General features: G+C 39.6%; 1 protein-coding gene across 2 annotated transcripts in view; it reads left to right on the top strand.

Annotated features, from left to right (window-relative positions):
• ldlra (low density lipoprotein receptor a) overlaps positions 1-8,736 on the top strand; it is a 28,606-nt gene extending 19,870 nt beyond the window's left edge. The window contains exons 11-19 of one of the 2 annotated variants that reach the window (XR_003694408.1): positions 405-523; positions 623-762; positions 1,940-2,081; positions 2,934-3,071; positions 3,206-3,571; positions 5,008-5,088; positions 5,215-5,378; positions 5,492-7,291; positions 7,324-8,736. Coding sequence is in view for 1 of the 2 variants with exons in the window: in XM_028599535.1 (XP_028455336.1) it covers positions 405-523; positions 623-762; positions 1,940-2,081; positions 2,934-3,071; positions 3,206-3,571; positions 5,008-5,088; positions 5,215-5,378; positions 5,492-5,548 (1,207 nt within the window). In the remaining variant the exon portion in view is untranslated. Of the gene's footprint in view, positions 1-404; positions 524-622; positions 763-1,939; positions 2,082-2,933; positions 3,072-3,205; positions 3,572-5,007; positions 5,089-5,214; positions 5,379-5,491 lie in introns of both variants that reach the window. The other variant, XM_028599535.1, reaches the window with a different exon arrangement.
• The last annotated feature ends 5,536 nt before the right edge of the window (positions 8,737-14,272 follow it).

Raw genomic sequence — 14,272 nt, forward strand, 5'->3', positions numbered from 1 at the left:
GCCCCTGACACATCAACCCGACGGCTGACCATCGGCAGAAAAGGCATAATGTTCATGTTGCATCTCTCCCGCAGCCATGCAAACTGTTAGCTGGTTGGTTTGTGTACAAACCTGTGTACAATCTGCTGTATACATGTCCAAAGAATGCTTCTAAAACCTGAATAATACCAGAATATCACACATATCTTAATCAGAACATGCAAATTCAGAAAAAGGCCTTTTGGAATATCCAAACAGAAAATGCTGTGTACATGACCTGTATCAGATTCTGATTATTAGTGGGCATGTAAAACTACCCAGTGATGCCTTAATCCTTTTTAGACTCTTGTCTTCATTTGTGTCCTTTCTAAATGATGTATTTTAGTTTTCTATGTTTTATTGACAACATATCTATGTTCTCCTAGCTTCATTTACTGGACCGACTGGGGGAATCCCGCTAAGATTGAGAAGGCAGGTCTTAACGGAGGAGACCGCACTGCTCTGGTCACTGACAACATTGTGTGGCCAAATGGAATTACACTCGGTAAACTCTAGCATGCATGTCTGTCTGGTTTCAATTTATTTTTTATTTGTATCTATTCATGTGAAAGCCAGTGGTCTGACCTGTGTGCTTCCTCCCCAGACCTGGTGAACCAGCGACTCTACTGGGTGGACTCCAAGCTGCACACCCTCTCCAGTATCGACGTGCAGGGCAGTGGGCGACGCACCATCATCATCGACGAACACAGGCTGGCTCACCCACTGGGCCTCACTGTGTTTGAGGTACAAGTTGTGAAACCACCTGATGAACTGTTACGAATATATGTCAACACAACAGTTCAGTTCAGTGACTTCATTATCTCAGATGGGAAACTTTATTGGCAGTCAGGAGCACAAGATAAAAAAAAAGTAAAAGTAAATGAAAAGACACAAAACTAAGGAAAGCTCATTGTGGGACTGGCTCTAGTGGCTGGAATACTGCACCAAGGCTGAATTTCAGGAAAGAGACTTCAGATACAGTATTAGGGGGCCACTAAGGTCTATATAAAAGAGACTTCAGATACAGTATTAGGGGACCACTAAGGTCTATATAAAAGAGACTTCAGATACAGTATTAGGGGACCACTAAGGTCTATATAAAAGAGACTTCAGATACAGTATTAGGGGACCACTAAGGTCTATACAAAAGAGACTTCAGATACAGTATTAGGGGACCACTAAGGTCTATATAAAAGAGACTTCAGATACAGTATTAGGGGACCACTAAGGTCTATATAAAAGAGACTTCAGATACAGTATTAGGGGACCACTAAGGTCTATATAAAAGAGACTTCAGATACAGTATTAGGGGACCACTAAGGTCTATATAAAAGAGACTTCAGATACAGTATTAGGGGACCACTAAGGTCTATACAAAAGAGACTTCAGATACAGTATTAGGGGACCACTAAGGTCTATATAAAAGAGACTTCAGATACAGTATTAGGGGACCACTAAGGTCTATATAAAAGAGACTTCAGATACAGTATTAGGGGACCACTAAGGTCTATATAAAAAGAGACTTCAGATACAGTATTAGGGGACCACTAAGGTCTATATAAAAGAGACTTCAGATACAGTATTAGGGGACCACTAAGGTCTATATAAAAGAGACTTCAGATACAGTATTAGGGGACCACTAAGGTCTATATAAAAGAGACTTCAGATACAGTATTAAGGGACCACTAAGGTCTATATAAAAGCATCCAAAGAGCAGCATGTCATAGGACCTTTAAGGTGAGTTATTGCACACGTAACAAGGGACTTTTTGCTCCTATTGCTCTTGAATCGAGGTACTCTGAATCTAAGACCTAAGGGGAGGGTTTAAACTCAAGAAAAATTGTCTCCTCACTTCATGCATAACTATTATTTACTCCTCACTGCCACTACTCTAACTTTTTTCTTTTTTTTGTTCTTCTAGGATAAAGTGTTCTGGACAGACGTCAGTAACAACGCCATCCTCAGTGCAAACCGGCTGACGGGTGAAGACATCACGCCAGTGGCAGAGCACCTGACATCACCAGAAGACATTGTTCTCTTCCATAACCTCAAACAACCTGCTGGTGAGAGACACAACACTGACACGTAGTGTTCAAAAATGTGCTCACACACCAGAGCATGTGAGCGCTGCAGTGTTGCCAACTCTTCTCCAGTGAAAGTAGCTAGAACTAGAAGTAAAAAATAAAAAAAAGTTGCACGATGATAACAAATTTGCATATTGGCAACATCATTTCGTAACATTTGCATACAATTTAGAGGCTGTGGTGGCTGACTGCCTGCTACACAATGCAAGAGGAGAGGGAGAGAGATCCTGTGTTGTTGGCAGAAGAGCCATGGACTGTGATTACTTCATGGAAATCAGTTACAATTTAATAGTCTGAAGTAGCTGAATTTGTAGATAGCCACCTTTTTAGATATAAAGTTGCTAAGAGGTTCTGAAAAGTCCCTTAATCCAGCAAGAAGGTAGCCAAGTTGGCAACTCTGTATGCTTATTCTTGCTGAGAGTTTTATAAAAAGATGAATACCGCTATCATTTCTGCATGTAAATATGTAAAGCCAGCAGGCGCTTAGCTTGAAGAAACGGGGGGAAACAGCTAGTTTCTCTATGTTTCCAGCTAGTTAGTGAGCTTTAGCGGAGCTGGTCGGTGGTTTTGATTACCACTGGACAGAGCAAGGCTAGCTGTTGACCCCTTTTCCAGTTTTTGTGCTAAGCTAACCTCCAACACGGTCTTAACATCCCACTGGCTGATGAGCTAAACTTATTAGTTTACATATAGTGCACAGACATGTAAGTAGTATCAATCTTCTCATCTAACTTGAGCATATTTCCCAGAAACTATTGCTTTATTATGATATTGTTGACAATGGCTTCCAAACACAGTAAAATGTCATCCTGTTTTTTTTTTCCTTTGCAGGGAGGGATTGGTGCAAGGTATCCGGCTGTGCATTCATGTGCCTGGCAGCTCCTCAAGTGGGCAGACATTCCCCCAAATACACCTGCGTCTGTCCCAACAACATGATGTTAGACAGGGATATGAGGACGTGTGTACCTGGTATGTAAATGATCAGAGAACAGATATTCTGTTGAATAAGAAAATTATTTTTGTCTTTTAAATAAATATTATTGAATAGTTCACACGCTCCTATTTCTGACTCTCACTTCTCCTCTGTTTGTGTTCTTCACCAGCTGTTCCAACACCTGCAGCTCCCGTGCAGCCTCATGTTCCAGCAACCGACCCCCCTCGTCGGCCACCAGTGCCAGCCAGCACCACGCCTAAGCCCCTGGTCCGCACCATGCCTAAGCCCCTGGTCCGCACCACGCCTAAGCCCCTGGTCCGCACCACGCCTAAGCCCCTGGTCCGCACCACGCCTAAGCCCCTGGTGCACACCACCACAGTGCCCGTCGTTATCACCAGCACTGCAGCCAAGCTGGAGCCACGCACCGCCAAGCCTCCTGTAAGGACCACCACACCTGAACCCAGAACCGCGTCACCCCAGCCGGTGAACCCTAAAATTCCCCAGACCACCACAGAGGCTCCAGTCACCTCTCCAGGCAAGTACCATAATGTTTTGTTAGATAATTAAGGTCAAATTGTGTAGATGGTTTACATTCCTTTTGACCATTTTACAAAGTTTGAGTGCATTGTCCGACAATTGACTACATTTACATGCACATAATATTCCGGATTTTGCCATTATTCCGAAAAATACAATATTCAGACTAAGCTTTTTACATGGCTAATGAAAGTAAATATTCCACTAATATTCCCGTTTACATGCAAAATAGGAATTTTCCAAAGTTTTCTACCAGTAAAGGACTTGTTCGGCCGTGCGAATGCAGGGTCCCTCTTTCATTCCTTTAACCCCCTTCTTGAAAAGGTCAGAGTTGCAATGTTTGTGCATATCCAAAAACCTGTTGATATCCAAGACTTTCATAATGTTTAAAAGTAGCAGCCCTGCAAACTGTTGGCTGGTTGGTTTGTGTACAACAACCATAGCAACGAACAGACAGAAATGACCGTAAGCCGTAAACAGGCAAGAGGTCGTAAACTGTCGCAAACTGCAGTTAAAACTCAGATTGAGACACAGATTCCAAATGTGCTGTATACACGTTCAAAAAAATGCTTCTAAAACTAGAATAATACCGGCATATCCCACGTCTTAATCGGAAAAAAATGCTATATTTGGAAAAGGCCTTTTTTGGAATATCAAGATGGAATATATATTGTCATATTAAAGACCTCAGATTATGCTAATTTTCAGGAACATAATTGTATTTAGAGGTTGTACCAGAATAATTTAATTTAATTTTCAAAAAACACCATATTTTAGTCATACTGCACATTGCTGCAGGTCCTCTTTTCACCCTGTGTGTTGAGCTCTCTGTTTTAGCTACAGAGTGAGACATCTCACTTCTGTTCCATCTTTGTTGGGAGTCGCACATGCTCAGTAGCTAGGTGAGGACTACTAGCCAGTCAGAAGCAGAGTATGAGGGTCCTGACAGTACCTAGGTAAGGACTACTAGCCAGTCAGAAGCAGAGTATGAGGGCGTGCCCTGACAGTACCTAGGTAAGGACTACTAGCCAGTCAGAAGCAGAGTATGAGGGTGTACCATGCTAGCAGCTAGGCGAGCATTATAACGTGTGTTACAAAGTGACCTCGTTGGTCTCTGAAGTAAAGGCTGGACTACAATAGAGCTGTTTGGAGCAGTTGGTGAACAGTGTTTTCTGTTGGAGATGGTAAGTCCATTTGGGGGGGGACTTTGGGCTTTTTCACTTTGTAAACCTATAACATGCACAAAGTAGATATATAACAGAATAAAGGAAAGTCGGAAAGCCAAAAAGCATATGTGCACTTTAAGAATAATAGTATGATATGAGCGTGCATGTAAAGGTACTCAATGTGGACAGTGCAGGTCAGCTTCATGTGTCATTAAAACATTATTATTATATATAATACATTATTTTCTTGTGTTTATCGTTCCTTTAGATCTTCATCCTGAATTTGCTGCAGCTATCCCCAACCCTGCCTCCGACGCCCCGATAGCTCTGTACATCGCATTACCTCTGGGTGAGTTGCTTTGGCAACCGCTTGCAAAGCCAGCTTCTTCTTCAGATAAATAGCCTATACTTTTTTTTAAATGAAAACATTGTCACGCCTTCTCTGGATCTCTCTCCCTACGTCTGCCTCCTGTAGCGATCGTTTGTCTGGTGGCCGTTGGTGCTGTGCTGCTATGGAGGAACTACAGGCGGAAGACCACCAACACGATTCACTTTGACAACCCCGTCTATCAGAAAACAACCGAGGACCAAGTGCACATTTGGAGGAGCCACAGCCCTGACGGTTACTCCTACCCAAAAGTGAGTCTAGTTTCACAGTCTACAGTTTTTAATTTATAGTTTGTTGTTAATCAGCACACACGGTATGTTACAGTAAAAGAATCTGACATCCTTTTTGTTTGCTGTCCTTTCAGAGACAAATTGTGAGCTTGGATGAAGAGGCAGACAATCCAGCTTTCACAGACAACTGAAGCACATCAAGTAGAGGGGAAAGTAGAGCCTCGATGATAAGCTACCTTTGACGTCCTGTTGTATTTTTACCTCACACGGAACAAAGATATGGAAGTCAAAGCCAGTATCAGAACCACGATATCCTCAGAGACAAACTCTCTACAGTGGAAAAAAACAGGGTCAAACATATTTTTTAGTTTTTTTTCCATCAAGTTGACAATCCATTCTTCATCAAATCATACCAAATCAGAAGATGATGGATTCCTCAATTTAACTTTTTTTTAACTCGTTATCCTAACGTTTTATGTGTGATAAAACTGGAGAACAGGTCACTGTTAAAGGGGCTGTACTCGAAATACAGAAAAAACTTTTTATTCCCGCCCATATGTACGAATATGCACACGCGGAAGTAAACCTGGAAACAAAGACCAGATAAACTCGGGTTACAACACACACAGAGGGTGTGTGACTTCATTTTCTGCTCAGGATGCCATTACTCCACTATATTGTTACACAGCAAATATTGATTTGCTGCTATAATAATGTTTTGAATGTCGAGTACAGCCCCTGTTAACCCTCGTGTTATCCTCCCGGGTCAAAATTAACACTTTTTTTAGACACTGTCGCTTTTATTTCCATGTTTTGCTTATATCAATCTTTGGTGGCACTTTTTTCCCCCATTACCCCAGTATATTCACTACTAGAACCAACTTATTTATAGTAGTTTTTACACTTATTTTTTGGAATTTCTGGTCAATAAACCTCATTTATATGAAATTATCAAATTTCTGTGTTAGAAAAAAGCAGAAATTATGAATGATTTTGACTAATAATTAAGATCAGAGGAATGAAGGTAATGGATTATCACAGATATGTCAAAGTTTAGTCAGGATAATGCTATAAAATGATATAAAACACCCAGAATTCAATGAAAGTAGAGGTCAGATCCTCTACTTTCACAAGTGAAGAGCGTGTTATGAAACCATCCATGTTATTTTGGGGCAGTTTGGTTAAAAAGAAACCCAAATGTCTGATTTAGAAACTTTGAAAATGGGTCAAATTGGATCCGAGGACAACAGAAGGGTTAAGCCACGTAATGTCTTATTTTTCATGCAATAAGTTTAGAGTCCAACATGTGTAAGGTAGAAGTGTTGTAAATATCACTATTAATTATTTTTGTTCATGGAACATTATCAAAACCTTATTTGCCATTTTGGCCACTCTCATGTCTGTATGGTAAATACAAAGCAACCATCATAGACTGTATAAAATATGGATTTAGTCTCCGTGACGTCACGCTTGGGTTTCCAAAGAGCCGATGTGAAACTCAATGTGGGCTCCGGCTGCTACAGTCCGTGTTGGCTTTATCTATCAGCCCCGGAGTTTACTTCTTGGCTACCATGAGGAGACGGTTAGCTTAGCTCAGAGACTGGAAGCAGGGAGAAACAGCTAGCCTGAGTTTTTTGATGGTGGGTTTTGTACAGAATAAATAAACAAGATATTACGTGTTAATCAATCAGTTAATTAATGAGCTTTAGAGATGCTGGCTGGCAGACTTTATTATCTTGAGAAAGAGCCATGCTAGCTGTTCCCACTTGTTTCCACTCTTTTTTTCTAAGCTAAGCTAACCAGCTGTTCGTTTAATCTACATATTTAACAAACAGATATGAGAGTGGTATCAAAACTGTCGACAAGAAAGCAAATAAGCCCATTTCCAAAAATATTGTTCTAACCCTTTGATTATTACACATGATCAGCGAACGGTGCGCGTCGCCAGGGTTAGCGCACCGCATAGTTGGGTGGCACCGCTCTCCCTGTAGGAAATGAATGGAACAACCAGCGCAAAGTGGTTTAGCCGCCTATCATGTGTAGGCGGCTTAACATTAAGACCTGTTGCTTTTACGCTTTGTTGTCTGTACGGAACAACAAACGAGCAATTATGTGTAAAGCAATGCTAAACTAAGCTAATCGCCTTATGGCTCCAGCTCCATACTTAATGCACAGACAGGAGAGTAGAGTCAATCTTCTCACCTCTCTGCTTAGAAAGTGAATATATCTCCTGAAATGTATCTTTGTTTATTGGAAGCAAGTATCTAAACCTGACTTTTATCCCATAGCTATTCTATATCGACGATGTTTCATTTACGGGTTTGTCCCGGTGCCGCTGGACGTCCCTCATTTTCGACCGGATGTCCGTCATGTTCCTCTTTCTTTGTGTTAGTATCTAACCTGCGGTCGATTCGGAAAACAATCCTCCAAGCTAGAACCGATAATCAAATTATATTTTTGAGTAAAATTCTTATCACACACTCACAGCCATTTTCATTCCAGAGATCGCCTCCCTATGTGCACATGTTCCACCAAAACAAGTTCCTTCCCTGAGACTATTTAGCAGAGTCACCGTTGCTCCGTCCGGCACTTGGTGCCACCGAAGATGATTTGATTGGTTAATGGTCAATAAGTCTCGATAATGTGTGTGTGTGTGTGTGTGCGTGCCGATTATTTTCTCGATTAATCGAGTAGTTGTTTGGTCTATAATATGTCAGAAAATTCTGAAAAATGTTGATCAGTGTTTCCCAAATGTCTTGAAATGTCTTGTTTTGTCCACAACTCAAAGATATTTAGTTTTAGTGTCACAGCGAGAAGAAACTAGAAAGGGCTGTGTCGAAATATCTGTAGCATAGCATGTGTATATATTTACATCCTCCCTCAGGACCAGAACTTCAACTTGCCTACTGCATTCCTGACTAAAGACAGCCATGTGCCCTATAATGGTTTTACAAACACTTTCACCATGGCTGTTTGAGCTCCTTTATTTATATCGCTGACAGATGTGTGCCTTTTTAATGACATTATGTTCACATGTTAATGTTGGTGCTATTGATCTCAGTGGATAAAAAATCGATGTCTCTTCCTGTTTACAGTGCTAAATGCAGGCGAGGGTATACCTATCAAAGACATTATTGGGATGTGGGTTGAGCGTTGTGAGGATTTTAGGTAGAAAAGATTCATAAGTGCTAGCGAAGCTGTACAAAATGTCATTTGACATTCACCAACCAACAGTGCCGTGTAAATATATAATGTTCATGAATGTAAATATGTGTTCTTTATTGTTTTTTTGGTAATAATGTCTGTGTTTTAGACTGTTATGAACTGTAAACACATGCTGTACATAAATAAATGCTTCTATTTATTATAGAATAACCACTGTCTGGGATCAGTTTTTGATGAATCATTTCTGAATATACTTTAATGCAACTTGTTAACAGTCACATCCATTAATTTAGATACCAAACTAAATGCTCTTGTGTAAAGCTTTCCCTCCATGTTTTCCTCTTCTCCCTCAAGTCAACAGCAAATACAGTAGTACGAATAGAAACGGTCAATCTTTGCTTTGGTCAGCATACTTTAGGCTACTTCAAGATAACTATTTGAACTGTTTATTTATTAATTTTAGCTAACTATTTCAACTGTTTATCTGTTACTTTAGCTAACTATTTCAACTATTTAATCCATTATTTTTAGCTAACTATTTCAACTGTTTAATCCATTATTTTTAGCTAACTATTTCAACTGTTTATCTATTACTTTAGCTAACTCTTTCAACTGTTTATCCGTTACTTTTAGCTAATTACTTCAACCGTTCATCCATCACTTTAAGAAAGCTTTTTCTTTGCAATCGCTGCTTGCAAACTAGTTTTCACACATGAAGGTTATTATATGGTGAATTTAGTATAGCACATGGTGCAAACATGGGTGCAAAGGTCTTCCTTTCCCTCTCTGTGTTGTTATCGTGGGTGGATGAAGTGTTGCCATGTGGCAGAGGACAGGTTTTGAATAATGTACAGCAGTATGCTTCACTGTTTTCATACAGCAGCTTTGGTATGTGGACGTGGCAGAGAAAGTTTTTTTTTCTCAAGGGGGGCCTGAGGTGTTTTTGTTGTTAGTCTATGGAAACGTGACCTTCTTCCTAGAAAGTCAGGCCGGGACACAGTGAAAGGCGAAACCACACAGTTCCCAGAAATTCTCCCACAACGTGAGACCACAAAAAAAGGAAAAGTGAATATATATTTATTTGCACATAAAATTAAAAGATATAGCAACATGTGAGAGCTGAAAAGTCTTTTACAAAGCTGATACATGCTGAATACATTGATAAATACCCTTTCTAATTTGGTAATATTTACTTTTATGTTCACGTGTTAACATATATTTGCATCATTGTCAACTTGAGAGTCAGGTGATGTGTAATATATATAGATTCATTGGTTGGTGAATTTATTAATTTTCACTTTGAAATGTTTAATGAGTTTTAAGTAATCATCTAAAAGGTCAGATAAAATTAAACTACTTTGACAATCTTGTGGCCATAGCTTTAATAAACAGTGTTTTTGTTGTTTTTATTGAAATCCATGTTGTGGGGTGGCTTTAAGAGTAATCCGCAACGACAGCTATCCGACAATAGAGGGAAAACAAACAGCTTTGTGACCATGCTGATGATCTGAGGTCAAACCTAACCCATCAATAGCCATGTCACGTGCAAAGTTCAAGGCTGAGGAAGAGTGGAAGTGTTGAGCTGATAACATGAGTCAGATAAAAGATTCAGCAACACGTCTATTGACACGTGGGTAAACACACAAGCAGTTCCTGCCGAAAGAAATCAAGCAGTTCCTGCTGAAAGAAAGAAATCAAGCACTTCCTGCCGACCAGGGGCGATTCCATGATTTTTTAATTGGGGTGGCAGGGGACCAATAGTCCGTCAGGGGGGCCCAGAGGCATAGCATAGAAAATCTGCTTAGAAATATAGGAACTATTGGACAGGATAGAACAACACAATGTAGTTCTCATTCATTATTAATTTCACTTGTTTTCATTTTAAACAAATTGTATATCCGAATACAACACGCATTTTCTATAGGCTCAGTCTGCCAACAATTACAGTGCTGGCCCCATGGTATCAGAACTTTGGATAGTCATCATGAAAATAGTAATTGGTCATGTGACAAGGGCTGGGAAGATGCTCTGATAGGTAGCCTACTCTGATCCAATGAAATCCCAATTGTCAGATTGACAGCACTCTAGTCCAAAGGATGGGAATCGCCCCTGCTGCCAACTCTCAGATCCCCCTCTGAGGAAAATACTGTATATGATTATTATTAATAAAGCTATACATGGCACGTAAACCCTAGCTCGCCTGTTGGAGCTTGCACCCCACGTGGGCTCAGTCCTTGCCAGCGTCCCATGTTGGGGTCTGACCTGGGGCCCTTCGCTGCGTGTCGTCCCCCCTCTCTTCCCCGTTTACTGGCTCTCTTCAGCTGTTCTAAATAAAGGGGAAAAAATAGCAGTTATTGAGACTCCTGCAGGTCAATTTGTTTTGGTTTGCACAGACAGAGTGCAGAAGATATCTGGTTTTCGAAGAAAAGTTTCGTCCGAATCCCTGGATATCATTAATCATTAATTCAACCACAAATGTCATGTAGCCTACTGGCAGGCTCATTCCAGGTACTTCCACAGATGAATGGAATAAATATACGGCTAAAGTTGTGGAGTATTTTCTACTCACTGCTGGACGTTTTTCAATGTGAGTATGTGTTAATATCTGAAGACAGTTCTTTCTGATTACAGCACATTTGAAGTGATTTACTTTTATAAATAGGCTACTGTATATGACTAACCAACTTTATCCATAAACAGTTATACAATTAAAGCTCATTTGGCATTTCTTCTTTGTTTGCATTTTGGTGTAGAATAAACATGGCAAGGATAACTCATGTTGCACAATCACATACATATATAGTGATGACATTTCCGAGCAGGTTCCACATGTGTGAGACATGTGATCTCCCAGAAGTGTGATGACACGTTACTCCTCACCCGATCCTACGTAAACAAAATCAACCAGTCAGGCAGCCACTGACCTTTGCTCAGGCTGTGTTTTATTGGCCAGAGACCACCCCACGCTACTCACCCTACAACAGCTTGACCAATGGTGCTAATCACGATATTTGATCAAAGTTTTGATCAACGATGTTGTTATTGGAGTTCTTAGATTTGATATTTTATCATCTCAGAATCCACCCACTCTTAAAATAAGCTCATCATATAGCCTCTTAACCCTCCTGTTGTCCTCTGGTCAAATTTTCTATATTAGAAATGTGGGGTTGTTTTTCAACCAAATTGTCAAAGAAAATGACATGTATGGTTCCATTCAACGCTCTTCACAAGTTAAAGACATAATCAGTTCACTAATTTCATTGAATTTGGGTGTTTTATTCAATGTTATAGCATTTGAAAAAAAGAAAATGGTAACAGAACGCTGAAAAAATTGACAAAAAAAAAAGCTTAAAAACGTTGGGAAAAAGAGCCTAGAAAAAAGCAACAAAAACATTATAAAGTGTCATAAACGTCACGTTAAAGTGTCGAAGAAAACTGTTTTAATTTTAAATTTGGACCCAGGAAAACTAAAACTTGCATGGTCACAAAATAAGTTTGTCCCCTCAGAAAATTCTCTAGTTTTATCAAATTATTTCTAATTTTGGGAGGTAATGTGGGCCAATGCTAGCCTAGAAATCTAGACGCACCCTAGTGGCAGCAAATTTAATTTGCAGCTAGGGGGCTCTAGGCACTCTCCGTTGGCTTGCGAGCTGGAAAAACCAAACTCTGGTCAGGCCAATCACATCGTGTATAGAGTCTGTGGGCGGGGCTTATGGCTGCTGGGAACAGTGGTCTTCTGGAAGACTTGGAGTTAAGCATTTCTTTCAGAAAAGAACAAAGAACGGCATTGAAGTCATTCTTAAAAATGGAAGATGTGTTCGGAATTTTGCCGACCGGATACGGCAAAAGTTTAATCTATCAACTAGCTTCGCTACCTTCTTCGTTGCTCAGCCTGGTTGTAGCTCTATCCTATTGCGTGCAGAGGGAACTTGAAAGACAACCTCAATGGAGAGTTCCCAGACCCAACATCTTGATGTGGGTCTGGCTTGTCAGGCTAGGCCAATGCCTTTATTATATAGGAAATGAAAATAGAAATAAGGAATGACATGCCAAAAAATTATATATCCTGCAATCATAATTGAATTGAAAGATTGATTTACTTGGCTTTTTAACTAGATTTTAATTAGTCTCAAATGCGCAATGTTGTATTCAATAGGTTTGCCTTTTTTTTTTTTAAATATATCATTTAATATATAAAGTAAAGATATGGCTACATGTGTATACAACAGCATCATCAGCATACATTTGACATTCTTTCATGCAAAACTGTTGTGGAAGATCATTAACATGCAGGTATGAGGTACACCATTGTTCAGTTCATGTTACTACATCTTCAGATTGATCGCATGATTGTCGAATAGTTAAATCATGATTAATCACACATTTTTAATCAGTTCTAAATGGATATTTTTCAAGTTTTAAATGCTCAAGTGGTAGGCCCTATTTGAGGCTGGGCGTACTCCGATGGTAACTCAGTTCATATCGGCCTAAATTACTAAACATGAGTGCGTTAATTGTGCGTCAAAAAAATGTGTGGCGTTAAAAGGAATCTGCGTTAAGTCGTTATTATTGTGTTCATTTTCACAGCCGTATAACTAAGAACAAATATGATAATATCGCACCAACTACTCCTCCTTTATCAAGCAGAGATTTTATTTGGTATGGTAGCTGTTTTATACGGAGCTACAGACATTACATATGGGAAAAATAAATAAATTGTGGCCACAAAATAGGTATAATGTGTGCATGAAATACTAATTTGTGGCCACAACATACTAATTTGTGGCCACAGAAAAGTATTTCTCAGCACATTATACCTATATTTTGGCCACGAAATAGGTATAACGTGCGCACGAAATACTAATTTGTGGCCACGGAATACTAATTTGTGCTTTTGTTTTAATATCATGCCCATGAATTACCTGGACACCGGTAGCAGCAGGAAGATATACACATGCGTAAGGTGAGTGTCTTTTCTTATTCTGTTATCATCAATATGTTGTTGCACAGCATTTAATCATGCAGTTATTTATATTTCATATTTTGTTTTGTCAAGTATGTATGTTAAGAACATGTTCACACCAGAACAGGCACACTGACTGTGCAATGCAAATTGGGCCCGCATTCAGTTTTTTAAAACATTCATTGCAACAAAAGTGTGCACAGAAATGTTATATGTTTTATTGTGTAATGAAATCAAATGTGCGTGTTATAAAATCAAGGGTGTTTATGCAATAATTTAAAATAGTGATCTTTCATCTCAAATTGTAAAAAATATCCAGCAAACTTTCAATATTATACAAGAAAAAATATATTAATAACAACACCCTTTACTGAAGCTAAATCCTAAATGCCTTAAACATACATTAACATATTCTAATTTGTATGCCATTTGTTCCTTTATTGATTTAGAGTATCTTATATTTTTTTCAGATTGATGAAAGAAGTCATTCCACTAATGACAGACAGTGACCTGGCCAAGTACATCCCAAAAGCTGGGCATAGAGTCTCCACTGTGGCCTTTTGCAGACAAGCAGCACTAACACAACAAGCACCATCCAGGAAAGAAACCATCCTTTCAAGGCTACATCAAAGACTCTCCAGAACTGGGGGGACACCTAGAGCTCCACAAAAGAGATCATTTAATTGGGCAGGCAATGCAAATGCCAAACAGAAAGTGGGGCGGATGGAGGTTGGCTGAATGGATTTCGATGTGAAAGAGCAAAGGTACAAACAGGTCAACAAGTCTG

The sequence above is a fragment of the Perca flavescens genome, chromosome 15 (assembly GCF_004354835.1).
Source record: "Perca flavescens isolate YP-PL-M2 chromosome 15, PFLA_1.0, whole genome shotgun sequence".
NCBI lineage: Eukaryota > Metazoa > Chordata > Actinopteri > Perciformes > Percidae > Perca > Perca flavescens.